We start from the raw sequence: 23714 nt of genomic DNA on the forward strand, positions 1-23714 counted from the left end.
AGCAACGTGCTTTTCAAAAGAGGGGGGTGGGGTGGGGTGTAGTGTGACAGGGAGCGGGGGAGAGAGAGAGAGTGGATTTTTTGAGCCAACACTGTGTTAGCTTCCTGCCTTGCAAAATCAGAAAATGTTCCCGACCCCTTACTCTTAACTGCAAACAGCCTGCATCCAACGGACTCCCTTTCTCCCCTCTACTCCCGCTGTTTCTCTGCCAAGCAAACACTCACTCCCTGCCTGCCTCATTTACAGGGGTTATCTCATTTGATTGTTCACAGTCAGGTACAGATTGATCACAGCAAACAGGAGCTGTGTTTGTTTTTTAGATAAGCAGCTCCCGGAGCACCGGAGCTCCAGAGCTCCGAGTTCACAACAAAACAAAGAGAGGCAGCATAACAAAACAAAGAGAGTAATTTAGTTAAAAGCATTCTGGGATATCTGCTAATACCCTGGAGGCCAATAACAGCGCTGGTGTGTGTCCACACTTGATGAGCAGCGCTGGATCACCAGCACTGCACTCGCTACACCCCAAGCAGACCAGGTGTTCAGCCAGCGCTGCAGCCAGGGAGTTGCAGCACTGGATGTGCCTTGCAGGTGTGGACAGTTACTAAGTTGCAGCGCTAGAAAGCCTCCACCAGCGCTGCAACTCTCAAGTGTAGCCAAGCCCTAAGTGAGATTCTGTCTGCTGTGGCCACCAGTTGTCTTTACTGGATTTTTTTTTCACTGCCTGGTGGAGTTCCTCCAACTCTAGGGAGGGGATGAGATCTCCATCACTGGAGGTTTTTAAGAGCAGCTCAGACAAACACCTGTCAGGGAGGGGCTGGTTATTACTTAGTCCTGGTTTGTGTGCAGGGGACTGGAGATGACCTATTGAGATCCCTTCCCGTCCTACACTCATATGATTCTCTCCCCATCATCTGACAGTGTCTGGTTAATGTTTATACCCCAAAGCCTTGTTCTAGCCAAGTACTTAAGCATATACTTAATTGTAAGGACACTGAGTAGCCTCCACCTGCTTAAAGTTAAGCATATGCCTGACAGCTTTGCTAGATTGCGGTGCAAATGGATCCATTTATTCCTTTAAAAAACAAAAAGTTTCTCTCAGGATTTCATCTCATTTAGAATCCTTTGATGTCTTCAAGTAAATGTTAAGATACTGTGGCTAAGCAGTTCCAGTAAGTAGTAGTTGCAAGTCAAGAAAACCATTAGAAGCGGCAATAAATATACATTCAGAGACAATTCACAGCTATCTCGCGGTCTGGGTTCAGACCACTGCAGGAGACTCTGGTATTTAGATTACAGAGCACATGCACAAATTCACAGGTTAGCCCCACTTCAAAACATGTTCCCTCAATACAGTCTTGGTGTAAAGTGCTCATTAGAGGAAAATGTTCACGGAATATACAGCAATCTTCCATTTACAAAGTACATAACGAGAACGGTTCCAAATATAAATACAATCAAATATCCAACAATCACAAAGAAAATTGCCCTGTTTGGTTACATGGGCAAAGGGGACCTGAATTCCCTGAGCCCTGCTCTAATGCAGGTTGCAACACCTGGGTCATATCTACACTGGGACCATTTGTGTTTTTCTTGCCCCTCCAATGGTGTGTACCAATAAAGGGAGACTGTAGCACTGAATGGGCTCCAATGTATTTACCGCTGCGTCCTCTAACCCTGATCTGAATCCTGTTTACAACTACACTCCCAGTGGAGTGTTACAGTCCCGGTTTTCCCAAGTGCAGATACTCAAAGGCTTCATCTCGACTAGGATTTCAAGGTCTGTTGTTAGCTAAGACGTGACACGTTCTAATAGTCTAGTGTAGATATTTACATGTGCCATATACACTGCTTTGTCTACACTACGACCTATTAGAAGGCATCAGGAAAGCTCTCAGCTAGCACCTTGAACCAGCACTCCTAGGACTTCGTGTAGGTCAGGATTTCAAGACACCGCACAACCCATTTGCAGCTACAGAGATAAGAAAAGCAGGGCCAGGGGATACTTTTCCTCTTCAAAGCACATCAGTGAATTACAGTAGTTCTCACCCCCACCCCTGGGAGGTAGCATCTCCCTTTCACAGCTGAGTAATCCAGGACACAGAGAGATTGGTCACACAGTAATTCAGTGGTACAGCCATGAGGGGAACACAGGAGGCTCCTGGTCCTAACCTACTTCTCCCAAATATGCTCGGAATAACCCTGGTGATCATATTCATTCTATCTAAAGATAGAGACAACATATGTATGTGGTGATGCCTTATTTACTAGCAAACACCAAGTTAGCCTCCCTGCCATGGCACTGATGTATTTCCTTCCAGACAAATCCTAGGATAGGGTTGTTATTAATGAATATGCGGCTGGGGTCAGGGTTTTTTAAATAGTGCTAGTGTTAATGACTGAAGGCGTGTGGAGGCAGGGCTACTGCAAAGGATTGTGGGTACAGTGGAGGCATCAGCACATCAGCCAGTGGGGGTGGATGTTTCAAATTCCTGGGGAGGAGGAGGATGTCAGCTGTGCTGATGCCCCAGATCCCCTGCAGTTTGGGCTGTACCAAAGTTTTGTTTTCCTGATGTTACCAGTCTCTGGAAATAAATTTTTTAGTGAAAGCAAACTCCCTTCTAAAGACCAAAAGGTGCCACTCCCCACTGTGCTGGGCTCTAGGTGCTACCTAGCCACCACAGAGCTCAGCGTACCACTGAGATCAGAGAGGGCTTTAACCAACATAATGGGGTTTCTGGGGGTCCTTTCCTAGCCAGCCGTTTGCCGTTTTCGTCTAGCAAGCTGACGGCAATCTGGATCAGTCTCTTATCCGCAGCGGCATGAGCAGGAAAGCTGATGAGAATACAGCACTTGGGTCTGTTTGGAGCACAGGTCTATTGCAGTCTGGAGAAAGACGGGCAGGGGAAAACAATGTCTGGTTACTCATCCTTGGTATTGATTCCTAGGCCGCTTTCAGCTCTTAGCTTCTGGCTGCTGGCTTCGTTGTAGCTGATCCAATGCTGCACCTCCTCTGGAAGTTCGGGGGAGTCCACCTGGAGGAAACAGAGGCAGGATAGATTGGTTCAGGGTCCAAGTTTTACAGATTCCCTGCCAGCGTCACATACAAGATAACTCAGTGGATCCCAAAATCAGCCTCAGCTCAGCAACATGCACCACTCCCCTTTCTGTCCATTATGTTTCCCTCAAGATTTTGGATATCATAGAATGATAGGACTGGAAGGGACCGCGAGAGGTCATCTAGTCCAGTCCCCTGCACTCATGGCAGGACTAAGTATCAAGGACTAGTATATCCAGACCACTCTGATTTTGCGCCCTGTAAGACTGAAATAAGTTCTTTAACAAAAGAACACTCCAGGGCTAAAAATCTTACCTATTTTCTACTTGCTGCTCGTGTTTCTTTACTTTCCAACTCCCAAGCTAGGTCTGCTTTCCTCTCCTTACCAGTGATTGCAGCTCGAGTTACAACATACAGATGTGTTCTCTGGGTTACACAGCTCCACCTACTGTGAGCGTCTCCGGAATCCAGCCCTTCTCAGCCTGCATCTGCTGCTGGGCCTCAAGAAACACGGGCAGCGTTTCACAGCCTTTCTTTGCCAGGGTGTAGGCTGCTGCACATGGTAGGAGCTGCAGCTACCACATGGCTTTAGTCCTATTGCAATAGTCCATTCTGGGCACAGTGCCATGGACAGAAGTGAGTTCAGTAGCCTCCGGTGCCTGGTGCTATGAGCCAGAATTTTTCAAAGCATAAGTAGAAGGGGTCTGGTTTTCAGAGGTGCTGAGCTCAGACAGCTCCCACTGATGGTCAGGGGGAGCTACAAAAACCCAGCACCACGGAGAGTCAGCTCACTTCTGTTCAAGGGGCTGAATTCAGATTCTAGGGTCTGACTTGGGACACCCAAGCTTGGCAGTTTTGGTCTGTTGTTTCTGTCAGCACCACACCGAGCTATCAACATCTTCAGCTGGTGAATACTGACTTCAATGCTCGTTCACACCAGCTGAAGATCTGGTACGATTTTTCTCTCACTAGCAGAGTGATACTAAGCTCATGTCATTTTTCTATTAACCCGTTACTAATAAATCCCCTTCATCTACCTTTAAAAGCACAAAAAAGGCAATAACTGAAACATTTCTCTTATAGAAAAGTCCTTTGCAATTGAATAGGGATTAAACCCATATGATTCTACAGCAACTGAATAAGTTTATACGTAAATTCACATAAAAAACAACAGGATTTTATGGAGAACCGTAGCCTATTAACACTGTGAAACTGGCTTCAATTCCTTAAATTTTTAAGGAAAGATGAGTATTCTCTAAACCAGTGTTTCTCAAACTTTTGTCCTGGTGACCCCCTTCACATAGCAAACTTATGAGTGTGACCCCCCCCCTTTTAAATTAAAAACACTTTTTGTGTGTTTAACACTATTATAAATGCTGGAGACAAAGTGGGGCTTGGGGGTGGAGGCTAACAGTTGTGACCCCCCCCATGTAATAACCTTGTGACCCCCCTGAGGGGGTCACGACCCCCATTTTGAGACCCCTGCTCTAAACCCTCTACAATTTTCTGTAAGGGTGAAATTTATTTTTTCTTTAACAGGAATGTTGTCAGATTGAAAAAAACTAAACAGAAAAAAAAAATCACACTCATCTGTAAATATGTCCCTACTCTTGTTGCAAAGCAACAGCCAAGATTCCTGGAACTGAGACGTCAGTGAGAAATTCTTCTCTCTCTGTTGTTCACTGTGTGAATCTGGGCAGCACTTTGCACAGGATCGACTCCTTCCCCTATATAGTCAGGTAGTCAGTCCCCTCGGTTGTTTGCCCAGGTCTTTCACGCAGCAGCACGGGAGAAACTTCTGGACTGATATACCATTAAAAAAGAATCCACCACAATACAGAACACATGGGTCCCAGCCAGAGTGATCAGATGTCCTGATTTTATAGAAACAGTCCCGATATTTGGGGCTTTGTCTTACATAGGTACCTATTATCCCCCACTCCCATCCCGATTTTTCACACTTGCTGTCTGGTCACCCTAGTCCCAGCTGATCACTACATTCCTCCACTTTTCCATCACTGACTGAAGGCGATAGGGCAGCGAGTCAGACCCACCGTATGCATTTATAGACGGCCCAATTCTCACTTAACTAACTGTCCATACATCTACCGTAGGTATTTATCTGGACCTGCAAGGGGGTTTACAAACCCCATACTGAGCATAGGCAGAATGGCAGGGAAGGCTTTCCCTGCTCCCAGGCAATCAGACTGAACACATCCTCGCCCAGCTGCCAGAACAGCCGGTCCAGGAGGCAGGCACCCACAGCTGCGATCCCTAAAGAAACAAGCCCAGCTCTAAAGGAGGGAGAACAGAGAGGAAAAGACCTGCAACAGCCCAATCCAGGCTGCCTCTAAGAAACTGACAAAGAGACAGAAGAAGACTGCAAATGCTAGAGTTTGAGGGCTGATGAAGGCAACCTAAATTGAGACTATGCACTAGTCTAATTGTAAGGGATCAGTTCAGACCCCCAGAGAGAATGCCCCAAGAGCAGTCAACAGCCCCCCTGTTAACATGGTATCTGAGCTTCTTACAACCTTTAATATATTTCCCTTCCCCTTACACCTGTGAGGTAGGACAGTGCTAATATCCCCATTGTACAGATGGGGAACTGAGACACAGAGAGACTGAGTGACACAAGGAGCCCATGCCAGAGCAGGGACTTGAGCCCAGGTTTCCTTAGTCCCAGGTAAGCATGCAACCCATTGTGCCAGCTTCCCTCCATGCTTGCAGCTGTAGCTGACTGGCTATCCTGGCTGCTGTATTACTCATACCATGCTTTGGTGCCCAGATATTTCCTGTCTTCTTTTGACGGATTAGCCCTATGACCACACTGCACCTTGCTGGCTTTCAAGACCCCCCGGATGTACCTGGCTTTACCTTCTCCTGGCAGGGGTGCTGCTAATCACATGGTGTGAGCAGAGAGCATGACGCAGACAAAGCCGTGGTGGGCGCTGACAAAGTGCTGCTCCAGGGAGAAGGCATAGGCGTCCCAGTCCAGCAGGTGGGTGCGTACGGCAAAGTGCTTAAGGAGGAGCATGGGGTGGCGAGGAAGGGAGCAGGAGGCACTCAGCACGGTGCTGCCCTGTAAGGGGCTGAGGGGTTGGAACATCCTGCAGCGGGACACGAATGAGTCTATGTTGGCCTTGTGTCGGTAGCGGGCATTGTTCATGCGCAGTGTTGGAAAGCAGCACTAAGCCCTGGAAAAGGTGATGCCATAGCACAGGGGTGGGCAAACTTTTTGGCCTGAGGGCCACATTTGGGTATAAAAAGTGTATGGTAGACCATGAATGCTCATGGAATTGGGGGGGGGCTCTGTCTGGGGGTGTGGCCTGGCCTCCCTGAGTGACACCTTTATTGTATGTTTTTTATTATATGGAGATATACTTATCTCATAGAGCTGGAAGGGACCTTTAAGGGTCTTTGAGTTGAGTCCCCTTACTGCACAGGAGGACCAAGTACTGTCACTAACACATTTTTGCCCCTGATCCCTAAATGGCCCCCTTAAGGATTGAACTCACAACCCTGGGGTTAACAGGCCAATGCTCAAACCACGGAGTTACCCCTCCCCACCTTTCCCTGGTACTCTAAGGGATAATTGCTCCCTCATGGTTGGGACACTGCAGTAGCCTCTTGCCATTCTGATCTCTTCCCCAGCTTATGGGCATTCGTTCCTTGAGACGGACCCGTGGAGAAAGTCCTCTGGCGGCACAGGCGGCCCTTCCTATGCAGGGGAAAGGGAGAAGTAGACACGTGTGTGGAAGCGGCTGGGCCCCAGTGGAGATGGGGAAGGACAGCAGCCCATCCCCCCAGCCCCAAGGGAAGGTAATGACTCCTGAAGCTACATTAGCTGTTCCTTAGGAGCACGGTGGGAGCCTTCGGGAGAGGAGGACAAGGGCCTGGGGGGAAGACGAGGTTAAGTCAACACCGCAGCTCCACTGGAGTGGTCCCTGGCACACAGGTAGAGACACAAGGTTCCAGCACAGATGGCCATGAGCATCCAGCAGTTTTCCACTTCTCCCACTCCCACCCAATATCCCCAGCTATGAGAATGGGAGGATGACCCCCTGCTCATTCCCCTGTGGGGAAGGGCAAGCCTCAAGATGGGGTGATCTGAGGAAATCAGTGATCCAACCCGTCACAGGCTACCGACCGGTCATACTGGAAGGCACGTTTTGTACCCAATCGGTAAGCATGCGAGAGACAATGATCGTCTCAAGGTGACATGATTCACACCGGTCTGACTGGAGAGCAGATGGACACACCTGCTCATCTGAATAACAGCTTGGCAAGACGGGGCCTTTACACTGCATGCCCTCTGGGGCATTGCCCTGGGTCTCTAAAGCTCCATGAGCACCTACCAGACTGTAATCAATCTCAGATACCATGTGATCATAGCTGGGAATAATGAAACCCAAGGAAGGAGGTTCCAATTGATAACGCAGCAGTGCTAGGGACTGGCCGTCAACATCCTGCAGAAGCAAAATACACAAGGGCTACAGATCATGGGCATTATTTCTACAGGGGAGGATTATTTTTAACAGGCTTTTCTGAACCAACGGGCCATGAGTGGATTGCAGACTCATTGCAACTGGGGCTGCCTTTGTGTTGTTTGTGCGGCGCCTAGCGGAAGGGGTCCCGGTACACAACTAGGAGTCTGAGGTGCCACTACAACACAAATAATAAATAATGGCACCTCCCTGGGGTTTGGAGAGCCTGACCCCTTTAAAACCTTGTCCTGAGGCAGAGGAAAGGCTGGCTGTTCCAGGGGTGTGGAGAGGGAGAGGACAGGGTGTGTGTGATTGTAGCTCCAATGATGAGGGCTACAGCAAGCAGACCCTCACATAGTGAAGCAGCTGAAAACCAGCTTGGGAGGGACAGAGGAGGTGGAGCCAGGACGAGCACCGTGCCAGGGAGGAAACAAACTGGAGCCGGACCCAGTATCACTGTTGCCCAGAGCTCTGGGGTTTGTGACCTTGCATTGGGAATAAGGAGGGAGGCTGTGGCCGGCTAAGTGGGGCGGTGGGGGCTCCATGTGGGTTTGCAGAGAGCGGCCGAAGGGGGCACCAGGAGGGTTTGTTGGGGGAAGTCCACGGGCACCAAAAAGGGCCAGGAGCACCAAGACTCAGCGCCAGAGTGGAACCTTGCCCAGGACGCCCGTACTCTGAGTGTAGACACATTGCTTGGTGTCTGCCCTGTCAGACTGTGGTACCACTGGGCCTGGGGGGGCCTCGTGCTGGCTGCACCCTTTCCCATAGCCAATGTACTATTCCGGGGGAGGGGGGTGTTCGCTGCAGGGATGTGTGTGTGGAACAGGTGCCCCTGGGGCAGAAGGGGCTTTTCCTTGCTGTGTCACTGTGCCTGCCTTTTCTAAGAATAGAATCATAGAAGATTAGGGTTGGAAGGGACCTCAGGAGGTCATCTAGTCCAACCCCCTGCTCAAAGCAGGAACAACCCCAACTAAATCATCCCAGCCAGGGCTTTGTCAAGCCGGGCCTTAAAAATCTCTAAGGAGGGAGATTCCACCACATAAGAACGGGGTCAGACCAAAGGACCATCTAGCCCAGTATCCTGTCTACCGACAGTGGCCAATGTCAGGTGCCCCAGAGGGAGTGAACCTAGCAGGCAATGATCAAGTGATCTCTCTCCTGCCATCCATCTCCATCCTCTGACAAACAAAGGCTAGGGACACCATTCCTTACCCATCCTGGCTAATAGCCTTTTATGGACTTAATCACCATGAATTTACCCAGTTCTCTTTTAAACGCTGTTATAGTCCTAGCCTTCACAACGTCCTCATGTAAGGAGTTCCACAAGTCGATTGTGCACTGCGTGAAGAACTTCCTTTTATTTGTTTTAAACCTGCTGCCTATTAATTTCATTTGGTGACCCCTAGTTCTTGTATTATGGGAATAAGTAAATAACTCTTCCTTATCCACTTTCTTCACATCACTCATGATTTTATATACCTCTATCATATCCCCCCTTAGTCTCCTCTTTTCCACGCTGAAGAGTCCTAACCTCTTTAATCTTTCCTCATATGGGACCCTCTCCAAACCCCTAATCATTTTAGTTGCCCTTTTCTGAACCTTTTCTAGTGCTAGAATATCTTTTTTGAGGTGAGGAGACCACATCTGTACACAGTATTCGAGATGTGGGCGTATCATGGATTTATATAAGAGCAATAATACAGTCTCAGTCTTATTCTCTATCCCCTTTTTAATGATTCCTAACATCCTGTTTGCTTTTTTGACCGCCTCTGCACACTGTGTGGACATCTTCAGAGAACTATCCATGATGACTCCAAGATCTTTTTCCTGACTCGTTGTAGCTAAATTAGCCCCCATCATATTGTATGTATAGTTGGGGTTATTTCTTTCAATGTGCATTACTTTACATTTATCCACATTAAATGTCATTTGCCATTTTGTTGCCCAATCACTTAGTTTTGTGAGATCTTTTTGAAGTTCTTCACAGTCTGCTTTGGTCTTAACTATCTTGAGCAGTTTAGTATCATCTGCAAACTTTGACACCTCACTGTTTACCCCTTTCTCCAGATCATTTATGAATAAATTGAATAGGACTGGTCCTCGGACTGACCCTTGGGGAACACCACTAGTTACCCTTTTCCATTCTGAGAATTTACCATTAATTCCTACCCTTTGTTCCCTGTCTTTTAACCAGTTCTCAATCCATGAAAGGACCTTCCCTTTTATCCCATGACAGCTTAATTTACGTAAAAGCCTTTAGTGAGGGACCTTGTCAAAGGCTTTCTGGAAATCTAAGTACACTATGTCCACTGGATCCCCCTTGTCCACATCTTTGTTGACCCCTTCAAAGAACTCTAATAGATTAGTAAAACATGATTTCCCTTTACAGAAACCATGTTGACTATTGCTCAACAGTTTATGTTTTTCTATGTGTCTGACAATTTTATTCTTAACTATTGTTTCGACTAATTTGCCCGGTACTGACATTAGACTTACTGGTCTGTAATTGCTGGGATCACCTCTAGAGCCCTTTTTAAATATTGGTGTTACATTAGCTAACTTCCAGTCATTGGGTACCGAAGCCGATTTAAAGGACAGGTTACAAACCTTAGTTAATAGTTCTGCAACTTTACATCTGAGTTCTTTCAGAACTCTTGGGTGAATGCCATCTGGTCCCGGTGACTTGTTAATGTTGAGTTTATCAATTAATTCCAAAACCTCCTCTAGTGACACTTCAATCTGTGACAGTTCCTCAGATTTGTCACCTACAAAAGCCGGCTCAGGTTTGGAAATCTCCCTAACATCCTCAGCCGTGACACTAGGTAACCCATTCCAGTGCTTCACCACCCTCCTAGTGAAATAGTGTTTCCTAATATCCAATCTAAACCTCCCCCACTGCAACTTGAGACCACTGATCCTTGTTTTGTCACCTGCCACCACTGACAACAGCAGAGCTCCATCCTCTTTGGAACCCTCCTTCAGGTAATTGAAGGCTGCTATCAAAACCCCCCTCACTCTTCTCTTCTGCAGACTAAATAACCCCAGTTCCTTCAGCCTCTCCTCATAAGTCATGTGCCCCAGCCAGGGCCGGCTCCAGCTTTTTTGCCTCCTCAAGCGGCGAAGAAAAATAAAAAGATAAAGCCGCGATTGGTGGCACTTCGGCGGCAGCTCTACCGCGCCGCTTCTTTCTTCGGCAGCAGTTTGGCAGCTGGTCCTTCCCTCCGAGAGGGACTGAGGGACCCGCGGCCGAATTGCCGCTGAGGACCCAGAAGTGCTGCCCCCTTCCATGGGCCACCCCAAGCACCTGCTTCCTGCACTGGTGCCTGGAGCTGGCCCCGGCCCCAGCCCCCTGGTCATTTTCGTTGCCCTCCGCTGGACTATTTCCAGTTTGTCCACATCCTTGCTGCAATAGGGGGGCCCCAAACTGGCCACAATACTCTAGATGTGGCCTCCCCGGTGCTGAATAGCGGGGAATAACCACTGGCAATGCTCCTACTTATCCTAATTCTTGGCCGGAGCTGCTCTCTGGCCATCATCGTTCCCGGGGGGGTTGTGCCGCCCGCGGTGCCCGATTCCCCGGGGCGCTGTTCACCCCCCCCAGCCCGTTTATCCTGCCCCCGAGGGCCAGGCGCGGCCTCACCTGTCTCTGGCCCAGGTGCTGCACCAGGCGCCCGGGGCTGCTGCCCACCACGTGCAGGCGGCAGAGCAGCAGGGCGCACACGAAGCCCTGGCGGGGGCTCACGAACCGCTGCTCCAGGTAGAAGGCGCGGGCGTCCCAGCCCAGCAGGCGGGTGCGCACGGCGAAGCGCTCGAAGAGGCGCAGCGGGCGGCGGTGGCGGGCGCAGGAGGCGGCCAGCACCAGGCTGCCCCCCAGGGCGCGCAGGGCGTCGAAGAGGCCGCAGCGCGCCAGGTGGGCGCAGCGCGCCAGGTCGGCCTCGCGCAGGTAGCGGGCGTTGTTCATGTGCAGCAGCCAGTCCAGGTCCGAGGGCAGCACCAGGCCCGGCCAGCTCTGCTCCTGCAGCACGTCCCGCTGCCGGGGCTGCAGCCACCGGGCGTGCAGCACGGCCAGGGGCAGGCGCAGCAGGTACCAGGCGTCCAGCAGGCAGAACAGCGCGGCCCCCGCGCCCAGCAGCAGCAGCAGCATCGCCGCAGCGAAGGGAGCGGGGGGGTACCCGGGTGCCGCCGCCTCCCGCCTCCCGGCAGCATCCGTGGAGCCGGGAAGGGGAGGGGCCGAGAAGCTGCCCGCCCCCGCCCTTTGTTCCGGCGCCGAGCCGCGGCTGCTTCCTCCCCTTCCTGCTCCGCGAGGCCCCATTCAATCCGCCCCCCAGCGCCGCCCCTTTGCCCGGGACCCGGGTGCACCCGCCAGCAATATGGGCCCGCACTGGAGCCGGCATCTCGCCCCACCCCGCCCTTCCTCCTGGCTGCTGCCGGCAGCCCGAGCGTCTCAGTGCACGAGGAATAGCGCAAGCCCCGCTGTCCCCTTCTGGCCACGCGGGTCTCCGTGCATTGTAGCCCCCTGCCCCAGTGTGTGCAGCCTCGGCCCTGCCCCGGCTTCTCTCTGGTTACTGCAACTCCGGCTCCCTGCCCAGTCCTCTCTCAGCCTCGCTCAGGTGCCTGGGAGCGCTGCAGGAGCCGCTCCCCTCCTTCCCAGACTGTGCTCAGGATCTCCAGAGGCAGCTTGCGGGCTACAGCCAGCCCGTCTGGGCACATGATTCAGCCAGGATCCTTAGGATAGGTCTACGCTTGCCATTTAAAGCGGGAAAAGTCTCTTTTTGGTGCAAAACCCCTGGGAAAGCAGCAAAGAGTCTTGTGGCACCTTATGGACTAACAGACGTTTTGGCGCATGAGCTTTCGTGGGTGAATACCCACTTCTTCGGCTGCATGTAGTGGAAATTTCCAGGGGCAGGTATATATAAGCAAGCAAGAAGCAGGCTAGAGATAATGAGGTTAGTTCAATCAGGGAGGATGAGGTCCTCTTCTAGCAGCTGAGGTGTGAAAACCAGGAGAGGAGAAACTGGTTTTGTAGTTGGCAAGACATAAGTTTCCCCGCAAAAAGAAAACCACCTGCACGAGAGGCGTACGGCTCTTACCGGTGATACTTTTGCGGCCATGTGCAAGTGAAGACACGCTCTTCCTGTTTACAGAGCTTTTAGCCTCCGCAGGCTATCCCACAGTGCCTAGGTGGCCACTCTGGCCAGCAGCTCTGCTGCCAGGTAAACAGACGTCCATCCCTCCCTCTGTAAAGCCCCGGGGACTTTGAAACTCCCCTTCCTGTTTTCTTTGCAAGTGCTCACTTCTCATCTGGCCAGGTGACAATGGCTGCTCCCCGAAGCAAAGGATCCCCTGCTTGGAGCAATGCTGAGCTGCTGGAGCTGATCAGTGTTTGGGGAGAGGAGGCTGTGCAGGGACTCAGGATGTGCCATGATCATCCCCCCCCCCCCTCCCCTTCCCACAAGACCCATCTTCAAAATGGAGAGAGCTGGACTGTAGGATAGCTGCCCTCAGTGCTCCACTCTCTGCGGGGATGGCAGTGCTGCAAATGTAAACACTCTCTGAGGCCGGAGGAAGTAAGTGAGTACACAAACCAGCGCTTTTCTCTCACTGGTTCACTGTCACCGCTGAAACTGACAGCCCAAAAACTCTGCAAGTGTAGACAGAGCCTTAGACGACGTCACCTTTCCAGGGCTTACCCAGTGACTTGGGCTTCCTGAGCCAGGCTCTCTCTGCAGAGTGGCTGGCTGAGATTATAAAGCCGGAAGGGAGCCCTGGGATGGAGTCTGATCTGCTGCATTCACTTAGATGGCATATTTGGGCCACAGATCTTAACATAACCCAACAATGTTCAGCAAGGGCTAGGTTTAGTACACAGAGACCTCAGCCTGCTTAGTACCATGGCAAACCCACCACTGAATTTTTGTTTAACTTTTTTATTAAAGTCACAGAAAAGAAAGAAAAAGTTCAAGCATTTGACATGGAAAGCATTAAGTCAGGCTTTTAACTGCATCCCTTTTTCCTTTAGCAGGAGAGAGCTTTTAGAAGGAAAACCCCCCTTGTCTGACAGTATTTTTGATGTTATTCAAGATGTGATTGGGGAGAGCGGGGAAGAGATGGGCGGGGAGCTGTTGTTAAAATCCAATCTCATTTCCTAGAAGACAAAACAAGACCAACACACACAAAAGAGGAGAGAAAAGAACAGCAAAGAGAGACAATGTAGCTTCTGTCTCTGGTGGTAACTCTCACATGCTGACAAACAGGCCCAGCACAGGGGCTGATCAGCCGCTCTGTGACCTGGCAAACTCATGCCAGCATTGGGCTGTTTAGGGCAGTGCTTTTAGCCGCTTGTTTCGGGTCAGAGGCTTACAGAAGTGCTGCAAAATATGCCATCTCGGCTAGCTAAGCCAGAAGGAAAAAAGAGAAGGATAGAAACAAGAAAAAAACAAGGCAGGGAAGGAAAAGCACAAGGTGTGGGAGGGCAGGGACAAAGTCTCACATCCCAGGTGCGATTCAGGATTTAGTGGAAGCCGGTAGCGGTGGTAATGTCACCTGGCACCCTCTCTCCGGCCCAATCTGGCCAGGACATCTTTCAGGAGACGTGGGGGTGGCAAAGTTCACACCAGTAGCCAGTTTTTCTCCCCTAAGTCTCTTTCTTAAGGACCCCAAAAGGCAGTGATGGGTGGAATAGCCCATCCCTATGTTATTTTGTCCACCAATTCGGCCTAATATCTAACATACCAATTTTGGTTTATTAATTTTTGCTCCTCAATTCCTATAGTTTACCAGGCATGATCTTAACACAGCCCCTGAGTTCTATTGGTCGGCCTTTTTGTTTGGACTAGTTCAGTCTTTTTGTGCCTTTTCTCAGCAACATGGGTTGTTGTTGTTGTGACATCTTCGAAACGTTCCCTTTTTACAGCAGCGCTCACAATGAGGGTGAATTTGTAGGCCCATTGGTTACAACAGACTTCCTGCCTAAGACAGGCCATAAGACTTCCCTGAATTTTTGAACTAAAGCAGATTTTTCAGAATTTTTTTTTTAAAAGCCCAATCTTGATTGAAAAGTTGCCAGTGATTCAGAATCAAGCACGACTCTTGGTAAATTGTTCCAATCACCCTCTGTAATTACCCCCCCCCCCGTTAAAAATTTGCACCTTATTGCCAAGTCTGAATTTGTCTAGCTTCAAGTCCCAGCCATTGGATCTTGTTCGATCTTTGTCTGCTAGATTGAAATGCCCATTATCAAATTTTAGTTGCCTGTGGTCAGATTGTTGTTCCCCATTGGAGGGGGGCAGTCGGTCCCTGGGCAATGGTTTGGAACTGTACAGGAACAGGTTGCAGAGCTGGTGAATGTGACTTTGCTTGTTGGATCCTTCCACAGGCCTGCCAGCCTGAACAATAACCCCATTGGGAGTTCAGGGCCCCTGCCAGCTTCCCCCTCGTATAGACTGTGGCAAATAACTTTACATGTTCAGACAATACAATGTGGAGAATTCAGCTCTGCTCATGTCACCACTTCTGGCTTGGGATCTGCATCAAAAGACCAGAGAGATAATGCTGAACTCCAGTCTTTACAGTGTAGAAAGGGGAAATCGGGACCTTCTTTTAAAAAATAATAATGGTGAGGTTGGTCTGCTCTGGCATTTAGAGTTCAGACTCTCAGAGGTATGGGAAGGAAGGAGGCTTACCAGTCTGACATGGAAGGGCAGCAGTAACCCAAGGACAAGACCTTGCTCTGCCTGAGGCAGTGTGCCCCCTCTAATGGCAATAATCAGCATTTTTCACCCCTAGATCTCAAAGCACTTTACAAAGCTGTGTCAACGAAGCTGTCTTCATGTTACAGCTGGGGAAACTGAGGCACGGAGCAATGAACCCATGACTTGAACAGGGTGGCACACGGAGTCAGTGGCAGAGCCATGATGAGAGGGCAAGTCCTCTGCCCTCGCCACAAGCTCGTGCTGTGCTCCCTTGTGGGACTCCAAACATACGGGCCCAAGCCAGGCCGAGGGCAAGGACCAGCTAGAGGCAGCGTGCAGCAGAGGATAGAGCAGACATCTTGCCCATCAGGTTTCTGGTCAGTTTCCATGTGCCGGAGTTCATGGGAGCGAAGCTGGATCTTACCCCACATGGGAAGGTAACACAGAGGAAAGGCTGGTCAAAGTGAAACATTTATAACTGGAATTCAGGGCCTGCTGCCCAGACCTCCTTCCCTGATTTACGTGAGGAGAGAGGCCCCGAGTTGGTTTCAGCGGGGCGGCTCACACGCCAAAGTCTTTGTCATGGGAATGAGAGTGGAGCACAGTTCAAATTCTCCTCCCTAGACGGGACAGAGCTAGGAATCCCTGGCAAGCCGTTTCCGAACGGGATCCGGTCACGCTGGATCCAGTTTTACTGCAGAGGTGGGGCAAATGTGCCTTCGAAACATTTCTCAAGAGTCGGGGGCCAGATCCTCAGCGGGGTCAGATCCTCAGCAGAGGACATGCTTCAATGGGCTATGAAGACTGGATGTGGCCCGGTAATACATTTCCCTTTTATTTATTTTGGGGTGGGGGTGGGGGTGGGGGCAGGTGTTTGAAGCCAGTTGGGAACTTGTCTGGATTTTAGTGCAATTGAAAGTAAAGGCCTGAGACCACTAGTTCACATCAGGCAAAGGGGAGGCAGGTTCCCTACTAGCTGCACCTGCAGCTCTGCTACTGCCCCTCGTTTCTGATCTGCACAACCCCCCCCCCCTGCCCTTCCAACTCGGGGCCTCTCTCTTGAGCTGGGCAGCGGGATGTGCAGCCTAGAGGAACTCTCAGATGAGCCCTCAAGCTCCGTTCGCTCATTGTCCTAAGCAGCACTTGAAAACAGGCCTCCTGGGGTTCAAAATAAAAGCGTGCTGAGAAAATGGGAAGTGGAAATTGACGCCCCCAGAGAACAGGGAATCGCTACGTTAAGCTATTTATGGGACAGGAAGATGGGTGACTGCAGTGCTTGGGAGCTGCGAGGAAGGAATCAAATGTGGCAGGATTGGGGTTAAATGCTGGATCCCCTGCACAAGAAAACAGGCTTTAGCTGAGGGTTGAGTTTGAGTAGTTCTTTGACCTGCCTGCCATGGCCCTGTCCTGTTCTTGCCCCACCCTCCAGCACAGAACAGTGCCCACCCCCCCACAGTCCCTGTCGCCTGGCAACTCCTGCTATGCAGAACGGCCACGTCTCTTCCATGTCCCCATCCCTGGAGGGGTGCAGCAGCAGGATGTAGTCAATGCTGAAGCAACATGTCCCCTTGATTAGCAGCTGGGAGCAGAGCACTGCCCAGGATTTCAAAGCTGGGTGGGTTTGATCTCCAATGGTCCATTAAATTCCCGGCATCGATCGAAGAAGCCACAGTTAACTGGAGAAATATCTCCCTCAAGTGTCTAATGGTTCCACGCGTTGGGCAGCTTGGCCAGGGGGACTTCTGCCTGAGACCCCCTGCGCTACTGCATGACCCTCAGGAGGGTCCAGAGAGCGGCAGCTGTGATTGCCATGGCATCGGCTGTCAGCCCTGGCACGCCACCGGTATTGCACAGGTCGGTGTGACAGCACGAGTTGGGGTGGGACTCCCCGATTCCATCCGGGTCGGAGGGTGTGCACGTCTTAGCACAGGATTTGGAGACGGTGATGTTCCCGAAAAAGGGGTAACCTATAATGGATGGATTAGGAAAAACCGGGGAGAGAGAAATGGTGAAGGGAGGTTTATAGATTTAGGTTCTCCTTTATGCTAAGGCCACTTGACACTGAAAGGGCCTTAAAAGGGTAAACAAACTATATTCAAAGGAGCCTGAGTGCAAGTGGGAAAAAGGCTCATTGGCTTTAGTTAGTATCTGTAATCCGGTGGTACTCACAATGTGCTAGTTGTTCTGTACGTGCATGTGAAGACACAGTCACTGTGCCAAAGTTACATGGAATTCAGACCTAGGCACCAGCTGGTATTTCCATCCTCTCCAGGGGCCTGATTCTGAGCTGATGCCCGTGTAAATTAAGGGAAAAGTCACTGCATATTATGATGGGGAACAGCCATATGAGCAGTATTTAGTTTCTCCAGTAAGGGCACAGTGCAGACTATCAATTCAGAGGGTTCAGGAGATGCTACTGCAAAATTAGCACCGGCGCATTGTTATTCTCCTTTGTAAACGACCAGCGCCGGCCAAAGCTTCTGTGAAGCAAAATGAACAAAGGGAGTCCTGATCCCCACAAGCTAGAGAGGTAAGATCCCCTGATATGTAGATGAAGCAAAGTAAGGAGAGAGAGCCCAGATCCTGGTGATTTACCACTAGGGTAGAGTTAAATAGACTATTCTCCTTCTTCTGTAAATTTGAATTTGGACTTCTCCATCTGGGTTCCTCAAAGACAGTGTAGGGGGCAATGCCACACTGGCTGGGGAAGCGGGTAGGAGGAAAAGAGAGAAGAGGGTGCGTGAGAAGTTATAACCAAGTTACATCAGGGATGTATTTCCTTTGCCGTGTTTACTGTATTTGCTGTGATCGGATGAGACTTACCAGAGTCTACAGAAAGCACAGTTGTCCTGCACGCGGTGTCGTTCTCAGAGCAGTTGCTGACCGAGGTGCATGCAGAGAGATCGGTCGGTTCTTTGCAGGTGTAGCATCGCAAGGACTGGGCTGTCAAGAGGAACAAAATAGCAGGTGCTGAGTGTGGCTCTGCTTTTTTTGGTCAGCTTTGGAGAACCTGCAATTGTGCTAAATGGCTGTTTAGAACACCAGATTCCCTCCCCCGCAGGGTATGTTGAGATTGTAAGTCAGAGGTTCAGGTACCTTGATAACCAGCCATGTGCAGTGGTATTTGAACCCAGATCTTCAGAGCTAAAAGCATGAACCTCTATCACTTGAGCTAAAAGCCCAAGCTGTAGCTGGCTTATTAATTATTGTTGTTATTTTATTTTGGAAGGACCTAAGATCCATAGTCTCCTAGTTTGGGTTCCGCAACTTGAGAAGTGCAGGGATCTAGTATGAAACATCTGCCTGGCAATCCTCATTACTTCCTTGTAGAGTTGCCACCTCTGAGGTTATATCAGGTGCCTGCGTGGTCAGCATTTTTGCCAAGCAGTACAGACACTTGTTCCTGTCACGCCTGTTTATATACACAAGAGCCAGTGCTGGGAGCTGCTGTGCGGCAGCGCACGACGAGCAAGCGTGTTCCAGCCACCTGAAATGACTTTGGTTTTAGATTAAGAAAAGCAACAAAGAACAAAAGGGATGTTTTCTCATGAGCGTGTGTGCGCGTGTGTGCGTGTCTTCTGGAACAAACTGCTGCAGCACCCAGGGCAAAGTGGTTGCTGTCATTTCAAGGTGCCATTCACAAGAAACAAAACGAGTCTTAGTTATACCCCTACCATAGCAACCACTATCACTGAGCTCCAGCGTCCACTCCAAGGATCCCTTTCACTTGCTCAGAGGGTTCTCAAAAGAAATTCCTCTTGGGATGAATTTTTCTATGCACGTTCTCTCCGCTCAGAAGAGAATTTTACGTAGTTAGTTGTTTTTTAGACTAACTTGTTTCAGCCTGAGTTATGTATGTGTGTGTGTGTATGTGTGTGTGTGAAATGCCCTGATGTAACTGAGATCAGAATATGGGCCAGTGAATTTCAGATTTGCCCCAGAGTTACTGAGGACAGAGTGAGGACATACACCCATCAAGGTATTCTATTGCCTTATAAAACCGCTGATGATGTTATAGTTGTTTTGTAATATGCGAAGAGCAGCTGCTTGCACAGTCAAGACCTTTGACCTATTGAAACCTTCTTTCCTATGTGTCCTTTTTATAAACATCATCAGTCTAGTAGTTTTAAAATGCAACAAATGTTTCTACTGCCACCTCCTGGTGAAAATGTAGAAAGAAATGATTTTTGTTTCTAACGATATATTACTTGGATCCATAAAAAGCAACAATCTGAGTCCTATGGCACCTTATAGACTAACAGACGTACTGGAGCATGAGCTTTCATGGGTGAATACCCACTTCGTCAGACGCATGTAGTGGAAATTTCCAGAGGCAGGTATAAATATGCAGGCAAGAATATACCTGCCTCTGGAAATTTCCACTACATGCGTCTGACGAAGGGAGATTCACCCACGAAAGCTCATGCTCCAATACGTCTGTTAGTCTATAAGGTGCCACAGGACTTTTTGTCGCTTTACAGATCCAGACTAACATGGGACCCCTCTGCTACTTGGATCCAGGTGCTCTGTATGGGCAATTCTCCACAGCCTCATACCTAGGGTAGTCATTTTGACTGGAATTTTCAAAGGACCCGAAGGCAATTAGCTATTCAGTGCCGACTGAATTTCAAGGGGAGCTGAGCATGAAAATGCCAGAGGGAGGGCAGAGTATGAAATGGTCCCATTTTGATTTGCAGATGCTCTCCACTTACTTTGCACAGGTCAGAATGACAATATAAGGTGGCAGGGAGTGGTAAATTAGGCCAAAGGGTGCCAGATCCCACCTCGCAGGGTCCTAGAGTCCGGGCTTTAGCCCGAGCTGGAACATCTACACTACAATTAAACAGTCCTGTAGCCCGAGCCCCGTGAGCCCAAGTCAGCTGGCATGGGCCAGCCGCAGATTTTTAACTGCAGTGTAGACATATCTGTGCTCTACGGGGCTAAAAATAGCAGTGTAGATGTTCTCCCTTGGGCTGGATCTCGGGCTCTGAGAACCATCCCCTCCTCTGGGTTTTGCAGCCCGAGATCCAACCCGAGCGGGAATGTCTACACTGATAATTGTAGCCCCAGGTGCGAGTCGTGTGAGCCTGAGTCAGTTGGCCCAGGCTCTGAGACTCACTGATGTGGCTTTTTTTTTTTTTCCAGCATAGACGTACCCCAGGTGACCTGCAAAGATTTATTTGCATAATAACAAGCGAAGGGTGGTGCAGGGAAATAGAGTTCTCCATCTCCTTCCCCCCCCCACCACCAAAGATGGTTGTTAACATGTGGGATCCGAACTCAGCGAGTATAAATCAGTGTATCTGGCATGGTCTGGCCGGCAATTTTTGGTTGGGCCTGATTTGGATCTCACACCAGTTTTCCACTAGGGTAACTCCATTGACTTCAGTGGAGTTACTTCCGATTTACACCATGTTAAAGGAGAAGAGAATCAGGCCCCCACATTCCTTGGCAAATGAATCCTTCCCAGAGGAGCAAAAGGCCATTATTGCCAGGGAGAGGGGGCAGTGGAAGGAACCAAAGAAGCACGAGGGAAGGTTACAAAACTAAGGAACAGTCCAACGGTGAGGAAAGAGCCCACGGAGAAGCAGAACAAGGGCATACAAAGGGCTGTGCTATGCTCTGGCCTGCACACCCGAGAGTGATTCAAGGGATCACGGTTCTGGGCCCAGCCATGCCCTGTCTCACTGCAGGATCTAGGGCAAGTCACTCTTCCCTCTCTGTGCCTCAATCTTTCCATCTGTAAAATGGGTCAGTATCATCTCCCCCATCTATGGTATTTTAATATTAAGCAATATTCTGACACCCCAGAGAGAAATAATTAAGTATGTGGAATAGGTTACCTGGATGGGGGCTGAAACAAGAACATGGGGCAGAGCTTCAGCTGGGGTAAATCGGTGTAGCTCTGGTGAAGTAAATGGAGCTCTGCTTATTTAACCCAGCTGAGAAGCTGTCCCGTATTATAGAAATAAGAAGTTCAGCAGATGGCTGGGTTAGCTGCAGCAGATGGAGAGGATCGAGGGGTAGGGAGGAAAGGCAGGACAGTGCGGATCAGGAAAACCCCCAAGCGGTTAACTCTTGAAAGACTCCTGGATTAAGATTAAAGTCACAGCAGAGATGTCAAAAGACCACCCCCCCCCCCCAGCAGGCTGTTAAATCTCAGCATGGCCAGGGTTGCACACTGCAAGGATATATAACAGGATCACACCAAGACTGGATCACTCCCAAGGTTCATCGGGGCCAGTATCTGTCCCTGACTGTAGCCAGAACCAGATGCTTCAGGGGAAGGTCCAGGAAACGCTATACGAGGTACGTGTAGGATCAGCTCCCCCATGAAGGTCTCATTCTAACCCCACTAGCTAGAGATTGGCTTACACGCTGAATCCCATGGGCCAACACCTTTTCCAAAATTTGTGTTAGCATTAACTATCCGAGTTCTGGACGCATCCCTCCCCATCATCTGGCCCCCCCTGATTTACGGACTGCCACCACAGTCACATAGCAGGTGGAGCGCAACCCATCCTGCACTTAAAGGCCCAAGCTGGCAGGCTAGGTGGAGCACATGTGTTAGGTCAGATCCCTGCCTACTATTCCACGGCCTCCTTCCCGGCCAGGGGCGGCTCTAGCCATTTCGCCGCCCCAAGCACGGTGGCACGCCACGGGGGGCGCTCTGCCGGTCGCCGGTCCCGCGGCTCCGGTGGACCTCCTGCAGACGTGCTTGCGGAGGGTCCGCTGGTCCCGCGGCTCTGGTGGACCTCCCGCCTGCGGGAGGTCCACCGGAGCCGCCTGCTGCCCTCCTGGTAACCGGCACAGTGCCCTCCGCAGCATGCCGCCCCAAGCATGCGCTTGGCGTGCTGTGGCCTGGAGCCGCCCCTGTTCCCGGCATGTCCCAGTCCTTTCACCCTCCCCGTTCTGCTGTGGGTCATGGATCTGGAGCAGAGAGGAGAATCCCATTCTCCCTTGCCCCGTTACCTTGCTAGTTCTTTACACCAGCATAGAGGGGATGTGAGATGTCACCACCCAGAGGCGGTCGCATTACACCCGTGTGAATGCCTGCACCTAGTGCAATGCAGGAGAGCCTCCCTCTCGACTGTCAGTAACTGTCCAGCTGGGAACATGCCCCCCCATTTCCCTTCCCCAAAACCTTCCTCTCATTTTGCCTGATTATTTGTCAAATACATAACAACACGGCTTCCCTCTCTCTGGGCTGTCCAGCCTTTGTCCAGTGTAGCCGCACCCTGGGAACATCACAGATAAATCACTGCACCCCGGATAATCCAGGTGGAGCCCCTGCAATCTTACCTAGCTCCACGCACACAAGGCCAGCCAGCAGTACGGCCAGAAGCGCCTTCATCCTGAGCAGACCCTCAGCCTGGGCGGCCAGGAAGAGCAAGAGCTGCTTGTTCTACTCTTCCCCTCTGCAGCTGATTTCCCAGCCTCCGCTGGTTCTGATCAGAGCCTTCTCCAAACCTGTAGTGCAACAAGTTCCTTGAGTGATCTCATCGCCGCAGGGTCCCGCCCCCTTCCTCCCCCACCCCTGCACATCCTGAAGCTCTCCAGGGCTGAAAATAGCAGGACAGAGGGGTTATGGTCAGGGATCCTTGCCTTGGTTGGGGGGGGTTTGTACCATCCCCATCAGGCAAGAGCAGGGGGGGTTCATACAGCTCATCCCCCTGCACCGGAGTGACTCTTCGTGGCAGCTCCTTGTGCCACACTGATGCCCCTCACTGACCCTCTTTGCTTTCTCAGGCAGCTGGGAGCCCCTCAGGGATAATGGCCCTGGATGAAACTGTCTTTAGAAGCTCTGGGCGGCAGGGAGGGAAGTGGCACCAGGGAAGTGAAGCAAGTCCGAGAGCATGGACGTCCCTCTGTCAGACTGCTAGGCTGGGACTTGGGCGACCTGTGCTCTGCCACAGACTTCCTGTGTGACCTTGGGTGGGTCACTTAGCTTCTCTGTGTCTCAGTTCCCCTTCTGTACATTTGTGTGTGTGTGGGGGGGGCAGCGCTGCTTCTTGCCCCCTCCCCCTGTCAGACTGGGAGCTCTGTGAGGCCAGGCTGCCTGCCACTCTGTGTTTGTACCACCCTGAGCAATGGCAGGTGCTCCTGGAATGCAAGTGACGATGTTCTTTGCTCTCTCTTTCCCTGCCCGCTGTACATGGGCCTCCATTAATCCAGTCCTAGCAGTGACAGGTTGGCAACTCCTCTTCCCCTCAGCAGCCTCCAGGCCTGGAAGAATTTCTTTGCCCGTTCTGCCCTTCTCCAGGCCCCACTGCTCTCAGACTAGGCCAGGCTTCCACTCCAGGATTGTCTAGGTCCTGATATGGCCCCTCCGCATGACCCACAGGCTACAGAGCAGGAACTGAGGCATGGTCAACAATAGGACAGGCCTGAGCATTAAGCTCAAATCACCTGATTCCCATTCCTGGGCCTTGACCACCGGCCCATCCTTCCTCCCTTGAGGAAGCACTATCAGGAAACTAA

The 23714-nt window shown here is 50.7% G+C and overlaps 2 protein-coding genes across 2 annotated transcripts; both read right to left on the reverse strand.

Annotated features, from left to right (window-relative positions):
• Nucleotides 1-666: 666 nt before the first annotated feature.
• Nucleotides 667-11784, reverse strand: LOC123362665 (protein THEM6-like). Its single transcript, XM_045003085.1, has 2 exons — nt 11183-11784; nt 667-3032 (listed from the first exon to the last, which is right to left on the reverse strand). The coding sequence occupies exons 1-2, from the start codon at nt 11684-11686 to the stop codon at nt 2919-2921; spliced, it is 618 nt and encodes a 205-aa protein (XP_044859020.1). The 5' UTR covers nt 11687-11784; the 3' UTR covers nt 667-2918.
• A 5210-nt stretch (nt 11785-16994) lies between these two features.
• Nucleotides 16995-22673, reverse strand: LOC123365061 (ly6/PLAUR domain-containing protein 2-like). Its single transcript, XM_045007686.1, has 3 exons — nt 22536-22673; nt 18057-18176; nt 16995-17200 (listed from the first exon to the last, which is right to left on the reverse strand). Exons 1-3 carry the CDS (start codon nt 22585-22587, stop codon nt 16995-16997), a joined length of 378 nt encoding a protein of 125 aa, XP_044863621.1. The 5' UTR covers nt 22588-22673.
• Between the last annotated feature and the right edge of the window lie 1041 nt (nt 22674-23714).

This window comes from Mauremys mutica, chromosome 2, assembly GCF_020497125.1.
Source record: "Mauremys mutica isolate MM-2020 ecotype Southern chromosome 2, ASM2049712v1, whole genome shotgun sequence".
Classification (NCBI taxonomy): Eukaryota; Metazoa; Chordata; order Testudines; family Geoemydidae; genus Mauremys; species Mauremys mutica.

Excerpts from the sequence above, each read along its gene's own strand:
- LOC123362665 (XM_045003085.1), bottom strand. The coding sequence starts at position 11,686 with ATGCTGCTGCTGCTGCTGGGCGCGGGGGCCGCGCTGTTCTGCCTGCTG. Across the intron at positions 3,033-11,182 it reads AGCACCTGGGCCAGAGACAG|GTGGACTCCCCCGAACTTCC; the intron begins GTGAGGCCGCGC and ends TGTTTCCTCCAG.
- LOC123365061 (XM_045007686.1), bottom strand. The coding sequence starts at position 22,587 with ATGAAGGCGCTTCTGGCCGTACTGCTGGCTGGCCTTGTGTGCGTGGAG. Across the intron at positions 18,177-22,535 it reads CCTTGTGTGCGTGGAGCTAG|CCCAGTCCTTGCGATGCTAC; the intron begins GTAAGATTGCAG and ends TCCTCTTGACAG. Across the intron at positions 17,201-18,056 it reads TGTGCTTTCTGTAGACTCTG|GTTACCCCTTTTTCGGGAAC; the intron begins GTAAGTCTCATC and ends CATCCATTATAG.